Raw genomic sequence first — 17,263 nt, 5'->3', positions numbered from 1 at the left:
CCAAAGCAAGAGTGTGTAGGAATCAACAGACAAATTTGTTTGTAAATTATTTCACTGCAAACAGTGGAGGAAGCCGAGAATTTCGGGGCTAGTGGGGAGTCGCCTTTGATGGTTTTTAGCCTTAATGATCCTTTTAGGCGGAGCGGTAAATTAATGCGATCGCCTCCAGCGAAATCGAGTGAGAAACAGATGTCGGATCAAAGGAGCAGCAGCGGTGGAGTCAATTCTTTAAATGAGGCCGACGCGTTCACGCAGCTGGGAGCAATGATCCAAAATCTGATGGAGTACGTTGGTCAGCGGAATAACGTCCATCACGCTATCAAAGACCAAGTGCGTTCTATTAGGGCGACGTACTTTAAGGCTAAAGAGGATGTAAAAGCACGCGAAGAAGGTATACTGCCGAACAGCCAACAGAAAGTGATGGTTACTGTAGCAACACAAACTATGGTGAAAACATCTCTTCCCAAGAGGCTTTTTGACAAAGAAGGTATCCAAGGTGAAAGAGACATCTCAGCAATGCGCAATAAGCGACAAAGAGACCCCAACGAAGAGGTACAATCACCCCAACGGACAGCGAAACGCAAAAAGGAGAAACCACTTCCGGCACAACCTACGAAGACAGGAGACGGAAGCTTATCGGCCCACCCGGAAAAAGCCACTAACCGCGCCGAAGACTCTACCTGGACTAAAGTAGAACGTAAGAAACGGTTGCAAAGGAGAGCCAGGCCAGACGCGCTGATCATAACAAAAACTAGCGAGCTGACGTACGCGGAGATTTTGCGCAAAGTAAAAGCAGATACCTCCCTGACTGAACTAAGTGGTAATGTTACGCGTATCAGACGTACGCAGAAAGGTGATCTGTTGCTGGAGCTTAAAGCGGGTGAAGATGTAGGCGAAAACCTACGAAAAAAAATCGAAGTGGCACTAGGTGAGGCTGCAGCAATCAAAATGAGCAGAGATTCAGTGGTGATAGAATGTAAGGGCTTGGATGAAATCGCCACGAAGTCCGAGATCTGTGAAGCCTTGCAATCTCAATTAGGAATACAGTCAGTGAGCGAGGCCAACGTGCTACGACTTAGGAAGGCGTACGGGGATACACAGATAGCGTCGATAAGTCTTCCTGTCGAAGCAGCAAAAAAGGCTATAGCAGCAGGTAAAGTTCGTATTGGATGGGTGGTTTGCCGGATACGAGAGCAAAGTCAGGTGCATAAATGTTTTAAGTGCTGGCAGTTCGGCCACATTGCGAAAGCCTGTACCAGCTCACAAGACAGATCTAGTCTGTGTCGCAAGTGCGGAGAGCAAGGCCATTTTGCGAAGGATTGCAGCGGAAAGCCCAAATGCGTGTTCTGTGTTGAAATGAAAAATAGCGACAGCGCCCACACTGCAGGAAGCAGTAATTGCCCAGTATTCAGAAAGGCGTTCATAAATAAGCACAAATGAAGTTTATGCAACTAAATCTGAACCACTGTCGAGCGGCCCAAGACCTGCTCTCCCAGAGCGTGTTTGAAAATAATGTCGACGTAGCTATTGTATGCGAACAATATGAAAATCTTCATAGCGGAGTATGGGTAGCTGACAAAAACAGCAAAGCCGCGATATGGAGCTGCGGAAGTCGTGCTATAGAAGATGTAAAAAAACATCCAGAGAACGGATTTACACGTGCCAAAATAGGAGGTATATACATCTATAGTTGTTACGCAGCCCCGAGCCTTACGCTGGAGGAATTCACTTTGTTGCTTGAGAAACTATCTTTTGATGCCAGGCGCTATAATCCCAAAATAATTGCCGGTGATTTCAACTCATGGGCAGAAGAATGGGGAAGCAGAAAAACAAATGCAAGGGGGCAAATACTGCTAGAGGCATTCTCGCGTCTAAATGTCGTACTTGCGAACTCTGGGGGAGCCAACACATACCGGAGGGGAGAATTACAATCGGTAGTAGACCTCACTTTCGTCAGTGACACCCTTATCAAAGACTTGCAGTGGCATGTTAGCGAAGAGTACACACACAGCGATCATCAGGCTATTGTCTTCCAAACCTCGCGTAGGAATTACATGAAGCCACAAAAAAGAATAACGATGAGCTGGGTAACTAACAAATTCGATGAAGAAATGTTCAAGGAGGTACTTCTAGATGACACATTAGTATCGGGAAGCGCACAAGAAAAAGCTTTACAGGCCGCGGAAAAATTGCAGCGGGCATGCGATGCCTCTATGCCACGGCGTAGCGCTTTCCGAAGACGAAATCCCAATTTCTGGTGGAATTCAGAAATTGAGGAATGTCGGAAAAACTGCCTCAGAGCTAGGAGATGCTCCCAGCGCAGAAGAAATCAACCTGAATTCGTTGAGCTGCACATGCAATACAAGAACGCGAGGAAAAAATTGCAAGTAGCTATCACGAAGAGCAAATCCGAACATTTCAAGCGGATGTGTACCGAAGCTGATTCTGATCCATGGGGTGGCGCCTACAGGTCTGTAATGTCATCACTGAAAGGCAAGCGCTCCCCACCGATTACCTGTCCAAAATTACTACAAAACATAGTGGACACTCTCTTCCCAGAGGATGTGAACTACACAAATCTGCCTAAAGTGCATGTAAACCCCGACGAAATCCCTGAAGTGGTAGAAGAGGAAATTTTTGATGCAGCAAGTAAATTGGCTGAAAATAAGACCCCAGGGCCAGATGGAATCCCGAATATCGCCCTGAAAGTGGCAGCCAGGTCAGCACCAGGTATGTTTGCTAAAGTTTTTACGGCATGCCTCAGAGAAGGAGAATTCCCCGAGCAATGGAAGCTGCAAAAGTTGATACTTATTCCGAAGCCAGGTAAACCATTGGGAGACCCCTCCTCATATCGACCGATATGTTTGGTCAATACCATTGGTAAACTATTTGAACGAGTTTTATACAACAGGCTGCTCGCTGTTGCGGAAAAGGAAGGAGGCCTTTCCGACAAACAACTCGGATTTCGTAAGGCAAAATCAACTGTCGACGCAATCAGCATGCTGACTGGCTTGGCTCAGGCTGCAATAGAAGAAGGAAAATGCTGTGCAGCAATAACCCTCGACGTAAAAAATGCGTTCAATAGTGCAAAATGGAATAAAATCATCGAGGCACTCGAAAAGATACAAGCCCCGAAGTACATTGTACGCATTGTGGTCGAGTTTCTCCTTGGGAGAAGACTTTACTGCGACTCGGACGATGGGCTAAAAATATTCCCGACAACTTGCGGAGTGCCACAGGGTTCTGTCCTGGGTCCCTTGCTGTGGCTAGTTATGTACGATGGAGTGTTGACGCTACGCCTACCGGACAACGTGACAACTATTGGCTTCGCCGATGATATCGGAATAACGGTGGTCGCAAAGCACCAAGACGAGATCGAGATCTATGCAAATGAAGCGATATGAGAGATCAATTCCTGGTTGAGAAATTCTGGCCTTTCACTTGCCGAGCATAAAACAGAAGTAGTTCTCATTAGCAAGAGAAGAAAGAACACAACTGTGAAAATCAAAGTTGGCGGAAAAACAATTTACTCCCAACCATCGCTCAAATACTTGGGAGTAATTATTGACAGAAGACTCAACTTCAAAAGACACATTGAGTACGCCGCAACTAAAGCGTCTTCCATCGCTACAACGATCTCGAGGATACTACCGAACATTGGTGGGCCAAGACAAAGTCGACGTCTTCTGCTCTCCAGGGTAGTCAGCTCCGTGCTACTCTACGCAGCTCCAGTTTGGGCAACTGCTCTGAATAACAAAGTGAACTGCCGAAAATTGGGAATGGCATATCGATTAAGTGCACTCCGGGTATGCAGTGCATATCGGACAACATCAGGAGAAGCGGCATATGTACTAGCAGGGATGCTCCCCATAGACATCTTGGCGAAGGAAAGCCGGCGACTCTACGACAAAACGTATGCAGCTGGAGAGTCTAGCGCATTTCGACGGCAGCTGGCACGGTGGGAATCTATCGAACGGTGGCAACAGCGATGGGACGAGTCCCAAACTGGTCGTTGGACATACCGCATCATTCCGGATATTCGGAGATGGTTTGAACGAAACCATGGGGAATTAAGCCACGAGTTAACACAATTCTTGAGTGGACATGGAGGTTATCGTGCCTATTTACATCGATTTGGTCACGACGAATCACCATGCTGCCCAAGATGTGGTAACGTGGCTGAGAATGCGGAGCATGTCATATTTGATTGCCCCAGGTTCACCGCGCACCGAGCAAGAATGGAAGCGGTCGCAGACAGGCGTTTTGCACCCGAAAACATTGTGGAGTTTATGCTGGAGTCAACGGATGCCTGGAACCAGGTTGTAAGGGAACTGCAAGCTATTCACCAACAGCTTAGGCAGGAAGAACTACGACGAAAACAAGGAAGGGAGAGAACCATAATGAGCCGCAGTTAAAAGCTGATCCAGCCCCGCGATGCAATACTTGATAGGAGTTCCGTGGGGAGAGTGGAATGAGAAGGAGGTGGTTTTAGTGAGTAGAAGTCTCACATAACTGCGTGGCAGGAGCCAGCAGTAGGTTTTGAACCTTTCCACCTTCCAACGCCGAAAAAAAAAAAAAAAAAAAAAAAAAGACAGACAGACAGACAGTAAACCGATTTTAATAAGGTTTTGTGTTTACACAAAACCTTAAAAATGTTTACACACTTCAAAGAAAACTCAATTGTGAGTACACAAGCAAGATTGCAGAGTATGTATTGACTCTTCCAAGAAACAGTGAGTTGAAAAAGTTTTTTTGGCAATGAAGAAAGCATGGACAGCTGAAAAAACACAGCTTTTAGTGGACGTTTTGAAGTCAAAACTCAGTTTCTATTTAAGCTGCCAAGACTTTTATGCAAAGTTGCCATCATCGTCAAATCTTCCCCCTCCCCCAAATGCTGCTTATTTAGGAAAGTGTCCCACTTAGAGTGGAAAATATCTAGTCACGTCAGTCATATGTGGATATAGTCGATTTTACTGTTCCCACTATGCCACATATATGATACCTAAAAATATGTTATGTTAGTTCTGCATTTGTTTCAAAAATCTTTAAAAATGTTGCCCTATTATTCTAGAGTACTAGGTCTAAGCCCATTAGCTTTTATTGCATTGTTTTAAAAAGATAATAATAAATGTATAGAGGACAAAAAAATAATCTAAAAGTGTTCAATGTTTTCATATAAAATGTATTCTGGTATTTTCTTTTTTACAAAAATTGGCATCTTCCTATTAATCACTAAATCAACCAATATTTTATACATAAGATTATATTTTAAAAATTTCGGTCCATATTGCTTTTTAAATTCGATGAAAATAGGCATTGTCATGCTTCTCTAGTGAATGTGGGGTGCGAAGATTATAGAATACATACATATATCAGTTTGGCAAATGAAGATAATATACATTATTAGCAATTAAGTGAACGAGAAAATATAAATAACAACATTTCTTTGGTACACTTCCGATATAACAAATTACATTGTAGTGGTCACAGCTCCATAAACTACAAATCGATATACATTTCAACCTATATCCAATGGACTTGTAATTTATATCAATTCTATCACTAAGTAGATTAGTATTTACACTTTTTACACAGTCATTATTTACACTAAAGTAAAATTAGAACATTAAGTAAGCTGCGTCTTGAAGCAATTGTTAAAGCTTTGAGCTATTTAGTTGCAGATCCTGTTAAACAAACTTTGACCGGAAATCGTTGAAAATTAAACAGAACATTATTGTGAAAATCATTAATAGTTTCGATGTTTTGTATACTTCATCGGCATCTGAAATAGAAAAAAAATCATTTATTTTGCCAAACATATGGAAATTCATTGCGGAAATTTACCAGAGAGCGAGAGTATTTTCTCCATGGTGAAATTTGTTTTCGGGAAATAAACGTGACATGTGATTTCGCCGGTGGTTTCAGCGTCAAGTAGAGGTGTGGCCCCTACCGTTGTAACGTCGAATAGACCATCCGCGCGCAGGTGCACTTTATCAGCTTTCTTCGGGATAGGTTCATCGTTCAAACTACAAAAAATTATTGAAATTTGATTCAAAGTGTCTGATGAAATATTCAAAATAAATTCAACTTTTGTATTTCTGCGTAGAAATGTTTAAATATTCAGGATTTTAATAATTTAAATACGTTTTATTTTTCCTGAAAAGTATTGCAATTGAATTCACGAAAACAATTGAACAAGCATATGCAAGAAAAAAGTAATAAACGCCCATTATTCAAGGCCTGCAGTTTCATAGAAGAAGAAGGAACCAACAGTAGTAGTTATAAAGGGATATTTACAGTGCCATAGAAATATTTAAAATAAGTTCGAAATCGGAGGCTTGGCGCTTTAAATATAAGAGATTTTGTCGTTGTGGCTGCTCTGCTCCGCTTTGCCGCGCAACACGCCGGATGAAGTCTTTTTGGGGGAGGAGGATGGCGGAAAATTTGGGGTTAGAAAAGTGTTCCGAATGGAAGAAGAACGGAGCCGGAAAATTTTTTTCTCGGAGTAAACATGTATGCTTGCTGGTTTGCAAAAATTGGGAAAAAATTGTGCGGCGTGATTGTCAGTGATTTCATATATAATAAACACTACGTTTTGTCCGGATTGTAACCCCAGTGGATACTAGCTGGTTTGCGCCAACAATTCCATAAAAACAACTATCCAAAAATTAAATTTTTTTGAATTAAACCTAAGCACCTGGGGTAAAAACGGTGTGTGTTGGCGCAATCCGCGGCCACGCAGAACGGGTTTTCTTTTGTTTTGAGACGACAACGGTCAAATGGCTCAAAATGGCAGGTTTTTCCTTTACTCCACTGCTCGTTTTCACTGGTTGTTTTCGCGAATATAATTTTCGTTGAAAACATGAGTGGTGCGAGGAATCGTCCGAATGGAGGAAAAACTTTCTTTTTTTGTTTGAATTCATGCTCGATTTGCCATGAGTTGGGCTTGGTCACGGTCCCTGTTCAATCGGTAGAGTGTTGTTTGGTATCGTGCTCACTGGCTGATATCGGGATAACTGTAACGGCCATAATAGTCAGGGCGGGAATGGTGATTGGGGTTGACAACAAAACAATCTGGTGGTCCGAAAAATAATAAGAATAATCAGAATCAATAGCAGCAGCCACAACATCAACAAGCGCTGCCACAAACTCAGCAAGAGCAATCGGGCCAACAACAGCAACCTTCTACACCACAACCGTAAACACCAATTGTAGCTGCCGCAGCAGGCAATTAGTCGTACAGACACAAAAGGTAGTTTTAAAACACATAAATACTGTGTTCATCCTAAATAAGGAACCATTGTCTGTTACCGTCAAGGATGCATACATATACATGTGGGAATATAAATTCATTTAACGCAACTTCCACTTTAATCTGTGCACAAACGCATACATATACCAGTTGAGGTTGGAAGCTTGTCACATTGGCAACACGACGTGGCTTTTTAAGCTTTGCCCGCTTTTTAAGCATATAAAAGTAAGGGGCACAATAGTTCTTCAAGGACGCGGTGCGACTTTCCCTTAACAGAATAATAATATAAAAGTAACTATGAATTAATTGAGTTGCTTTTGCTCTAACTTCCCCAGGAAAGCGTTAGTTCTCCCATTTATTTAGGATTCTCCCCAGGCAGGGGTGAACAATTAGGTTGGAGTGGACCGCCGCAGGGCGACCATGTCAGCTGGCTCCCCCATGAAAAGGAAAGGAAGACGAGGCCACTCGTCGCGAAGATGTCAGAATCGGCTCAAAGTTAATCCTTCCGCGTCCATCCCGCGCGCGTAAGGTTTTTTTATGATTGTGTCCCCTCCCTTATTAGGCCGTTTGGCAGTTTAACTTTTTTGGGAAATTTTCAATGGTATCAATCCGCCTCGATACTTCACGTCTCTATTAGAGTAGATTACCTTGGTTGGATTTAGTTTTGTTGACTATTAAGTCAATTCACGTGATAAAATCTATGTGTCCTAACAGGGAGACAATATTTGAGAACCAAAAACCCCTCCCCTTATCTCGTCGAACTGCTAGCATTCGGGTTAGCCCCAGCACGTGCGGTCTGGTTCCATATATTATCTCGCGTAGTCGGTGTTCACGATTGGCGAACCTGTTGGGAAAGTTTGGTTAGTTGTCAGCCTTGGTGACCGTGTTAGTGCATGGAGGCAACGTTGGACTCTCATCGTAACAGATTACTTTGCAAAAATTGCATTCACGTACCACCAGTTGATACAGTAATCATCTGTATCGCCTTGCAAACGGAGTTCCCGCCTAAAAATATCGGTGCTTGAATTTGAGCGGGCTGGCGCTGTTCTGGTTCATTATTTGAAAAGATGAACCTGGATCCTTTAAGATAGAGTGATGAAATGCTACGCTCTCCACCTAGTCCAAGTAGATACATGTAAGACCATGTATTGATAGTGACCACGGCTGTACTGGGACAACAGCGAAGAAGTAGTGTATATCAACGATGAGCAGGGCCGTAGAGAGAAAATCCAGGCCCGGAGTGAAAATAATGTGGGGAAATTGGGTCCGGGGTGAAAACTATATGGGTCTGAGGTGACCATTGTGCAGGCCGCATATTATCCCTCCTTTCGTTGAAATTTCTATTCCAGGCCCCCGAGAAAAATCCGAGCTCGGGGGGAAACCCCTCTTTCCACCCCCTCTCGCCAAATCTGACGATGAGGGAATCGATACAGTGCTAGTAAAAGTACTCAAAGCGGGAAACTGCCTGAAGGAGATGAGTAATACTCTGCATAACCTCTGAGTCTTCATCGGGCTGTAGTACAACGTCTACCGTTATATAAAAATTTTGATCTGAAACCAAAGAAATTCTTCGAAAAGGCCGTAATAGAATCGAATTCGATAGCCAATATATAACCAATGCAGAGCTGTTACAGCTGTTTTTACGACATGTCTTAAAGATGGAGAATTCCCCGAGTAATGGAAGCTATAAAAGCTCTTACTCATTCCGAAGGTAGGTAAACCATTGGGTGACCCTTCCTCATAAAGACCGATATGTCTGGTCAATACCATTAGCAAACTATTTGAATGAGTAATATACAACAGACTGCTCGCTGTTGCGGAAAGGGAAGGATTCCTTTCCGACAAACAATTTGGATTTCGTAAAGCGGCTTCAATACAAAAAGGCAAATTCTGCGCAGTAATAACCTACGACGTAAAAGATGCGTTCAATAATGCAAAATGGAAAAAAAAATCACCAAGGCACTCGTCAAGCCATAGGCCCCGAAATACATTCTGTGATCGGCTAAAAATATTCCTGACAATTTACGGGGTGCCTCAGTGTTCTGTCCTAGGTCCCGTTCTGTGGCTATTTATATATGATGAAGTGTTGACGCTACGCCTTCAGAACAACGTGACAACCGTTGGCTTCGCCGATGGTATCGGAATAACAGTAGTTGCAAAACATTAAGACGAGATCGAGATGTACGAAAATGAAGCTATATTGGAGATCAATTCCTGCTTGAGAAATTGCGGCCTATCACTTGCTGAACATAAAACAGAAGTATTTCTCATCAGCAAAAAAAGCAAGAACACACTGGTGAAAATTAAAGTCGGCGAACAAACAATTTACTTCCAACTACGGCTCAAATACTTCGGATTAATGATTGGAGAAGGCTCAACTTAAAAAAAATACATTAACTGTGCCGCGACTAAAGCGTCTTCAATCGCTGCAACGATTTCGAAAATACTACTGAACATTGGTGTGCCACGACAAAGTCGACGTCTTCTGCTTTCTAGGGTAGTCAGCTCTGTGCTACTGAACGTAGCTCCAGTTTTGCAACTGTTCTGGATAACAAAATTAACTGCAGGAAACTGGGAATGACGTATCGGCTAAATGCACTCCGTGTATGAAGTGCGTATGGGATAACTTCAGGAGAAGCAGCATATGTACTAGCAGGGATGCACTCTATAGACATTCTGGCGAATGAAGTCCGGCGATTCTTATGACAAAAGTATGCAGCTGGGGAGTCTACCGTATTGCGACGGCAACTGGCATGTTGGGAATCAATCGCAGAGTGGCAAAAAAGATGGGAGGAGTCACAAACTGGTCGTTGGACATTCAGCATCAATCCCGACATTTAGAGCTGGTTTGAACGAAGCCACGGGGAATTAAGCTACGAGTTAACACAATTCTTAAGTGGAGATGGAGGTTATCGTGCTTATTTAAATCGATTTGGTCATGACGAGTCACTATGCCCCCCAAGATTTGGTAACGTGGCGGAGAATGCGGAGCATGTCATATTTGATTGCCCAAGGTTTACCGCGCACTGAACAAGAATGAAAGCGGGCGCTTAACAACCGAAAATATTTTAGAGTTCATGCTGGACCATAATGAACCGCAATTCAAAGATAGCATAGATTTAGCGCGCTGATAGAGAGCTTAATAAAAATTAATACAACTAATATGGATTTTTTCCGAGGGGTGATTCTGAATTCCCTTCCTTTAAAGTTACTCAATCCAAGAAAACTTGCATATCGACTTACGTTAGGTTAAGAACAGGTTGTGGATAAACATGTGATGCTATGCAGGATATCTCCTCGACTTCATTCACCACATTCCGACAAATTTCAACTGATGATTTTGATTTATCAATAATTTGCATAAATCCTGATTTTCTGTCCGTGGATTCAAAAGTATCTGCAAGGCAAGAGTACGTTCCAGTTGAATTCCACGTCGGATTTATCAATGCTAGTGCACGATACTGATGGAAAGGCTTTGTAGAGGCTTCGTATGTTGCATCGACTTTGTCTCTCATATGTGCCTAAAAAATTGAAAAAAAGAAAAGGCAGTTAAACCCTTGAAAATCTTTGCTAGAGTATAAGAAATCTTACCCTTAATACATGTGGTTTATGGTGTGGAATCCATTGATAAATGATTTCCCCTTCGAATGTCCATTTAATAACAAGGCCGTTTTCTTCGCTCCGTTGGAGTTCATACTCGCAATCTAAGACTAGAGTATCTGGCTTTTCACTATCTTCTATAACGTAATACTCCGGGATAGTTATTTTGGTAATTTTTACACAGTGAATCACTAGAAAAGAAAAATTATAAATGAGATGAATATGAAGTGTACTGGACTGTCAACAGTAGAAAATTGAACTACAATATCAAATTTGGGTGAATATTTTTCGAAAAACATAAATATTCCAAGAAAGAATTCAATTATAGGAATACGTAACTTATGGGATTGGGTTCAAAATAACACCTAACGTTTGTTACAAACTGTACCTAACATGAAGCGTGTATTGGAATATGAACATTAGGGCTATAATTTTCTGTTTTTCTTTTCAAATTTTGAATTTCCTGTGCTTGCAGTTGATGAATTTTTGTCTATTTATTACATTTTCGGTGTTATTTTTGTTCATTTTCAAAAAATCTCTCGCGCAAAATGCTATTTGTTTTGCAAGGGGTTTTCAAAGAAGTAAAGAATGACAGCCATTTATTTGTTTGTAGGTTGTGAGTATTAGATATGATATTCGAAAACAACTGCGAAACGACATCCCATGGTTCCAGAGATGAAAAAATATACAGATGAAGTTATGCGCAAAATGCCTTTAAATAGAGACGTCATTGCTCAATTTTTAGGTTTATACGTTAAAGAAGGATACCTTCTACGAGGCAGTTGAGCGAACCCTCGAAGCCTGTCCCAGGTATGACATCAAAATCATGCTTGGAAATTTCAACAGTCAAGTAGGGACAGAGCCCGTATTCAGGCGATACGTTGGCTCCCATAGCTTACATAGGTATACCAATGATAATGGACTGCGGATTATTCAGTTAACAGTATCGCACGAAATGGTTGTTGGAAGTACTTGGTTTGCGCAGAAAGCGGTCCACAAACATACGTGGGCCTCTCCAGACGGGACCATTTTCAACCAAATTGACCATGTGCCACCTCTCAGCCTTGATGAATATCAAAACATATAAGGGGGGTCAATATACACTCGGCCCACTATCTCGTTGGCATAGAGCTCCGAGCTCGAATTACGACACCAACTACAATGCCCTCGGACAATCAGGTGAAAGTAAATACCGAAGCCATTCACAACACAGCAATAACGGCAGTCAACAGGGATCCTGGAGGTGAAGCATCAACAAATGATCTTCACAACCATCTGAAGAACGTTATCATTGATACGGCCACAAACATACTTGGCCCCAGTCGCAAGAAAAGTTGGAACGGCTGGTTTGACGATGAATGTAAGCTAGCTACGAAAGGAAGAACGCTGCATACCGAGTAATGTTGCATTTTCAAAAACGCGGGCAGGCACGGAGACTTATCGCGATCTCCGTGGAGCGGAGAAGCGACTTCACAGACGGAAAAAGGAAGCCTGGGAAAACCTACAAATCTGTGAACTAGAAAAGTGCAGGAAGTAACCGCACCAGGCGCGGAATTTTTACCAACGAATCAGCAGGATGAAGGCTTATACACCTCGATGCTCATCCTGCCGAGACAAAGAGGGAAATCTGATTTCCGACAGATTGGGCATATTGGAGCGATGGGTTGAATATTTTGATGAACTGCTCAACAACCAAAATATCGGCGAGTCGCAGGTCCCGCCAACTGAAAACGACGAACAAATGTTGCCACCGCCAAGCATAGAAGAAATAGTCCGTGCAATTCATGCGTTTAAAAACCATAAGTCGCCAGGAGCCGATGAAATTACAGCCGAATTTGTTAAATATGGAGGCGACCAATTACACCAAATGGTTCATCAACTTGTGCTCAAGGTGTGGGACAGCAAATCAATGTCTGACGACTGGCAAAGAGGCATTATCTGTCTCATACATAAAAAGGGAGATATCACACAGTGCAGTAATTATAGAGGTATCACGTTGCTGAGTACCATCTATAAGATATTCTCCGCTACCTTGCTAGGCCGGAGAGCACCATACGCCCAGAACATCATTGGCCCATATCAAAGAGGTTTCACTCCAGGCAAATCAGCAACAGATCAGATTTTCTCTCTGCGGCAAGCGATTGAAAAACTGTTGGAATATGGACATCAAATGCACCATCTTTTCATCGACTTTAAAGCCGCCTATGACAGCATAGCCAGGCTAAAACTGTACACGGCATTGAGAGAATTCGGTATCCCAACGAAATTGATAAGACGGACTAGGCTGACCCTGACCAATGTACGAAGCCAGATAAAAGCAGCAGGGTCACTCTCAAGACCATTCCACATCAACAACGGTTTACGACAAGGGGATGCCCTGTCATGCGTCCTCTTCAACCTGGCCCTTGAGAAAGTGATTCGCGATGCCGATGTAAATGCGAGAGGCACCATCCTCTTCAAGTCCACCCAATTACTGGCCTTCGGTGACGATATCGACATCATGGGAAGAACAGCGCGAGATGTACAGTCTACCATCATCGGGTTCGAGCAGGCCGAGCGAGATCTTGGGTTGCACATTAATGAAGGCAAGATAAAGTACATGGTGGCAACGTCAGCGCCAAAACCAAAAGAACGAGCAACATCGAATCGCAGTGGTCAAAGGAAAACAATTAGAAGAATTTTATTCATAAGATCATCCCAATGCCAATCAAGGAGTGACAAGTTTGGGTGGTAGACGATCAAACGTCTTGTCTAGATTAAGAAATGGTTCACGGTAATTTGAAGATTTATGTATTTATCAGAGTAAAATATAGTAACTTCGACAGAATCATTGCATACATTATTTGTTCACCATGATTTAGGGCAGATGCTGGTTTACATTTAGGATAGTTTTCAATATTTCGAATTGTCATTTTCGTTTTTTTAAGCCCTGGTACTAATGTGCCCATCTCTTCATTCATGGCCAACAAATCATTTTTCCGCCAATAAAATACACTTTGGAAATTAAGCAATTAACTAACATTTTCTAAAAATTCAAATTGTGTTACCAAAAATAGCTAGACCTGCAACAATATAAACATTCCATCCGTTATTTTTCGCGATTTGAACTTTTAAAAGTATGTACATGAATACCATTCGCAAGTGTGAACTAAACATTGTACATAAATATCTTCCTCCCTCATATTGCACGTTGATATTATCCAACTGAATTCGTCATTATTACTTAGAAAACGTAAGAAATCACCCAACCGTTAAGCATTTTAAAACGCGTCTGCTTAAGAGTTTCCACTTTGTTGGTCTACTCACACCAGCGTGACGAGTAAATTATCGTTGAACAATATGTACTGTACATGTATATTAATAGAATTGATAAAGCCTGCTGCCAAAATAAGTGAGTGGAACACTAGAGTCATTATTCAATAAAGGATTCTCTTTCACAGCTGCAAAATATGGTAGACCACATCTTAGTGCAATAGAGGGAGATGTACATGAGCACATACTCCAAGATATGCAGACATTCTTAAGATGTTGGACAATGATATGGAACTGCAAATTTCAATAAGGGAAAGGTTAACAGATCTTAAGGGGAACTCTTGAAATAAATTATATTAACAGCAACCATTCCTAGTTAAAATATCTTTTGCGGCTCATATTTGAAAAAGTATGTTGTAATGAATACTCGCAGGTTACAATTTTATTTCAAGCTTCTTTTCTAAGCCCCCTTTCCACAAAACGAAAAAGTAATTTTTACCCCCAATTGCTCGTATGTGGATCAGAAAAGAAAACCACAGAGGAAATGCGGGTCCGGGCGGAAATTATGCGAAAAAATGGGCCCATGGTGAAAATTAAATGAGTCTGGGTTAAAAATTATGCTGGGCTGGAATTTGCGAACCCATTCCCGCAATCGGTGGAAAGTTTATGAAGTGGAGTTGTGAGAGGTGCCTCCACTTTAAACCCCGTGAAAAGTCGTGGCGGTCAAACCTCTAAAAATCATGGCCCCTCAAAGTGGAACTTTTTTTGATATCATCATGATAAAATTTGAATGTTCAACTTTATTCTGCGATGGGGAAACGGTGGGGAAAATGTGTAACACCGTAGAAAAACTGTAGCAGTCAACCAGCTTAAAAAGCCATGACGTCTCAAAGGGGGGTTGTTTTCACGTCGTAACGGTAGGGTCTTTTTGAAACCTATCCTCGCAGGCAGGAAGTATCAAAGGAAAGTCGGGAGGACCTCCCTTTTAAAGCCCGTAGAAAAATCGAGACTTTAAAAAACTATGGTGCCGCAAATGTGGAGTACTTTGATATTATTATGGTAAAGTTAGATTTGCCATGCCTATCCCCAACACATTTTTTATATTTTCCAGCAGAGAAAAGAAAATGTGTATTAAAAATATTTTTCTCAAAGGGCTATTTTTTCCCTTTTTTATTAACCAACAGTAATTCATTCCATAGTTTATATCCCTAGCTTCTCTCGGTGGTAGATTAGCCTGCAATGACCGATGAATGTCGTGATCCTAATGCTCTTCTTGCTTGTTAAACAGTCCTACAAGCGCTTGGGTGCATATCCCCCAAGGACACCCCGTTCCAGTTAGTAAGTTACCTCAGTATAGTTTTCTAAACCGTTCCATTTCATTCTCTAGCGTCATAGCCGATTCTACAAAAGGGTATCCAGATCTTTTTGTGCAAGCGGATTTCCATTCCAGTTTAGAGTTCACCTGGTTGGACCTGAGCGCCTTTAAGATCGCTTGGCTATCAGTCTGCCTCTTATGGCTTTTTGCAGGAGGCTCATCAATCTATGGCATATATCTTCTCCTGAAATATACTAGTGTGCTTACTCCTTTGGCTCAAAGTACGTGCGGTTTCCTTGGACCTTCCGAATTCTCCCTCTACAATAAGGGATCCGCCAGTATACCGGGCAATCGTATTTCGCTGCCACGCCATGCAATCGTGTTTCAAATTTCTTGACGAAATTAAACTTCATGCTGTTCCTTGTGTGTGTGTGTGTGAGGTAAAACCCGTCTAACGAAATTTCCCGGATTTGTTTATGTATTGCAGAATTTCCGTTAGCGGATGCGATGCTACCCGCTGTAGTTGCAGAAAATGTCTCATGAATCCCGCTTCATCATTACAAAGTGAACACATATCATCTTCTAAAATCCCTATTCTGAACAAATATCCAGCAAATGAATTATAGCTAGTCAGATTTCCCACAATATTTCTGTAAATCTTCCTGTTTTTCGGCGAAGATAAGCTTTGCAGTATGTTCGTTTGGTTCTGACAAGAAAAGATTAGTGTGTTTAGCAGCATTAAGGCTCTGCCACCTAAGGAAAAGGCAGTTAAACCCTTGCCATTATGGGAAGCTTGTTTCTAGTTTTTGATAGCTCATGCTCATGGTCGGGTACCAGAAAATAAAGTTTAATCAGTTTCTAAACTCCTGAGTGATGTCCTCAATGCAGCTTGACTCTCGCTGTAGATTGCATTGCGCCTACCCTTCAACCGCGTCGCATCCGGGTTACGTTAGCTAATCGTTGCATATTGTCTCAACAGAAAAGGATACTTCTCATTTTTATTGGTCGATTCCCTGCTCTGTTTTTAAGCCATCGGTATAGACTTCAGTAAATAAATGTACAGGCTCAACTCTGGAGTTCGTGAAAACTCCATCCGGTTTTCTAAGAGAGTCCAATCTCAGCGACTCAACCCTTTTAAGGACTCTACGCAGTTTTGAAATCTCTCTCTCTCATCTCCCAGGTCACCACAGTATGCTTTAAAGGACTCTCTTTTCGAATGTTTTACGAGCCTCTTATATTCACGCTGTGAGTTCCTGAAGTTTAACCATTCTTCATTATTATTGCTTTTACAAACAGAATTTAGTCTTACAGCTTCTTCTGTTGTGTGTCGTTTTTTCCGGCTTATATTATAGTGGGAAAAAAAGACTAACTTTTGTTTTCTAAGTGCCGAATAAAGAGTTTTTACTGTTCACATACTGGCATTGCGAGGACGAGTTGTCCGCCTACTCAGTGAAGATAAAAACTCACTATTCGCCATTTAGAAAACAAAATTTAGTGTCCCCCTTTCTGTTTTACAGATTTTGCCTCAGGGAATAGGACACGACTCTTCAAACACTCCAAGTGTACGATTCAGAGTTTCCAAAGAAGCCCTCAGTCGCCTGGAGAGCTCCATTTTGTTGTTAAGAAGTTAATTAAACTTAATCCAATGCATTTTCCTAGGCTTCCGTCTTTGTATTGCATTTACTACTGCTCCAACAAAACCGCTGAGCATTCGCTCACAGGCTATTAACAGCTCAAGGTCACTTGATTCTGCATATATTACAAAATCCCTTAATTCTTGTGACGGAGAACATAAAGCAGAGACAATTATAACATTTCTCCTCAACTGGTTCCTGGAAACAGAA

At 41.9% G+C, this 17,263-nt stretch overlaps 1 protein-coding gene across 1 annotated transcript in view; it reads right to left on the bottom strand.

Moving 5' to 3' along the window:
- Positions 1–5,164: 5,164 nt before the first annotated feature.
- Positions 5,165–17,263, bottom strand: part of LOC119655620 — a 49,890-nt gene continuing 37,791 nt past the window's right edge. The window contains exons 3-6 of the mRNA XM_038061590.1: positions 10,844–11,043; positions 10,496–10,773; positions 5,845–6,026; positions 5,165–5,782 (exon numbers count right to left, since the gene is read on the bottom strand). Of these exons, the coding sequence (XP_037917518.1) occupies positions 5,688–5,782; positions 5,845–6,026; positions 10,496–10,773; positions 10,844–11,043 (755 nt within the window). The 3' untranslated portion in view covers positions 5,165–5,687. The remainder of the gene's footprint in view (positions 5,783–5,844; positions 6,027–10,495; positions 10,774–10,843; positions 11,044–17,263) is intronic.

This window comes from Hermetia illucens, chromosome 4, assembly GCF_905115235.1.
Source record: "Hermetia illucens chromosome 4, iHerIll2.2.curated.20191125, whole genome shotgun sequence".
NCBI lineage: Eukaryota > Metazoa > Arthropoda > Insecta > Diptera > Stratiomyidae > Hermetia > Hermetia illucens.
The sequence above is the reverse complement of the archived record's forward strand: the minus strand, read 5'-3'. Positions and strand labels throughout refer to the sequence as shown.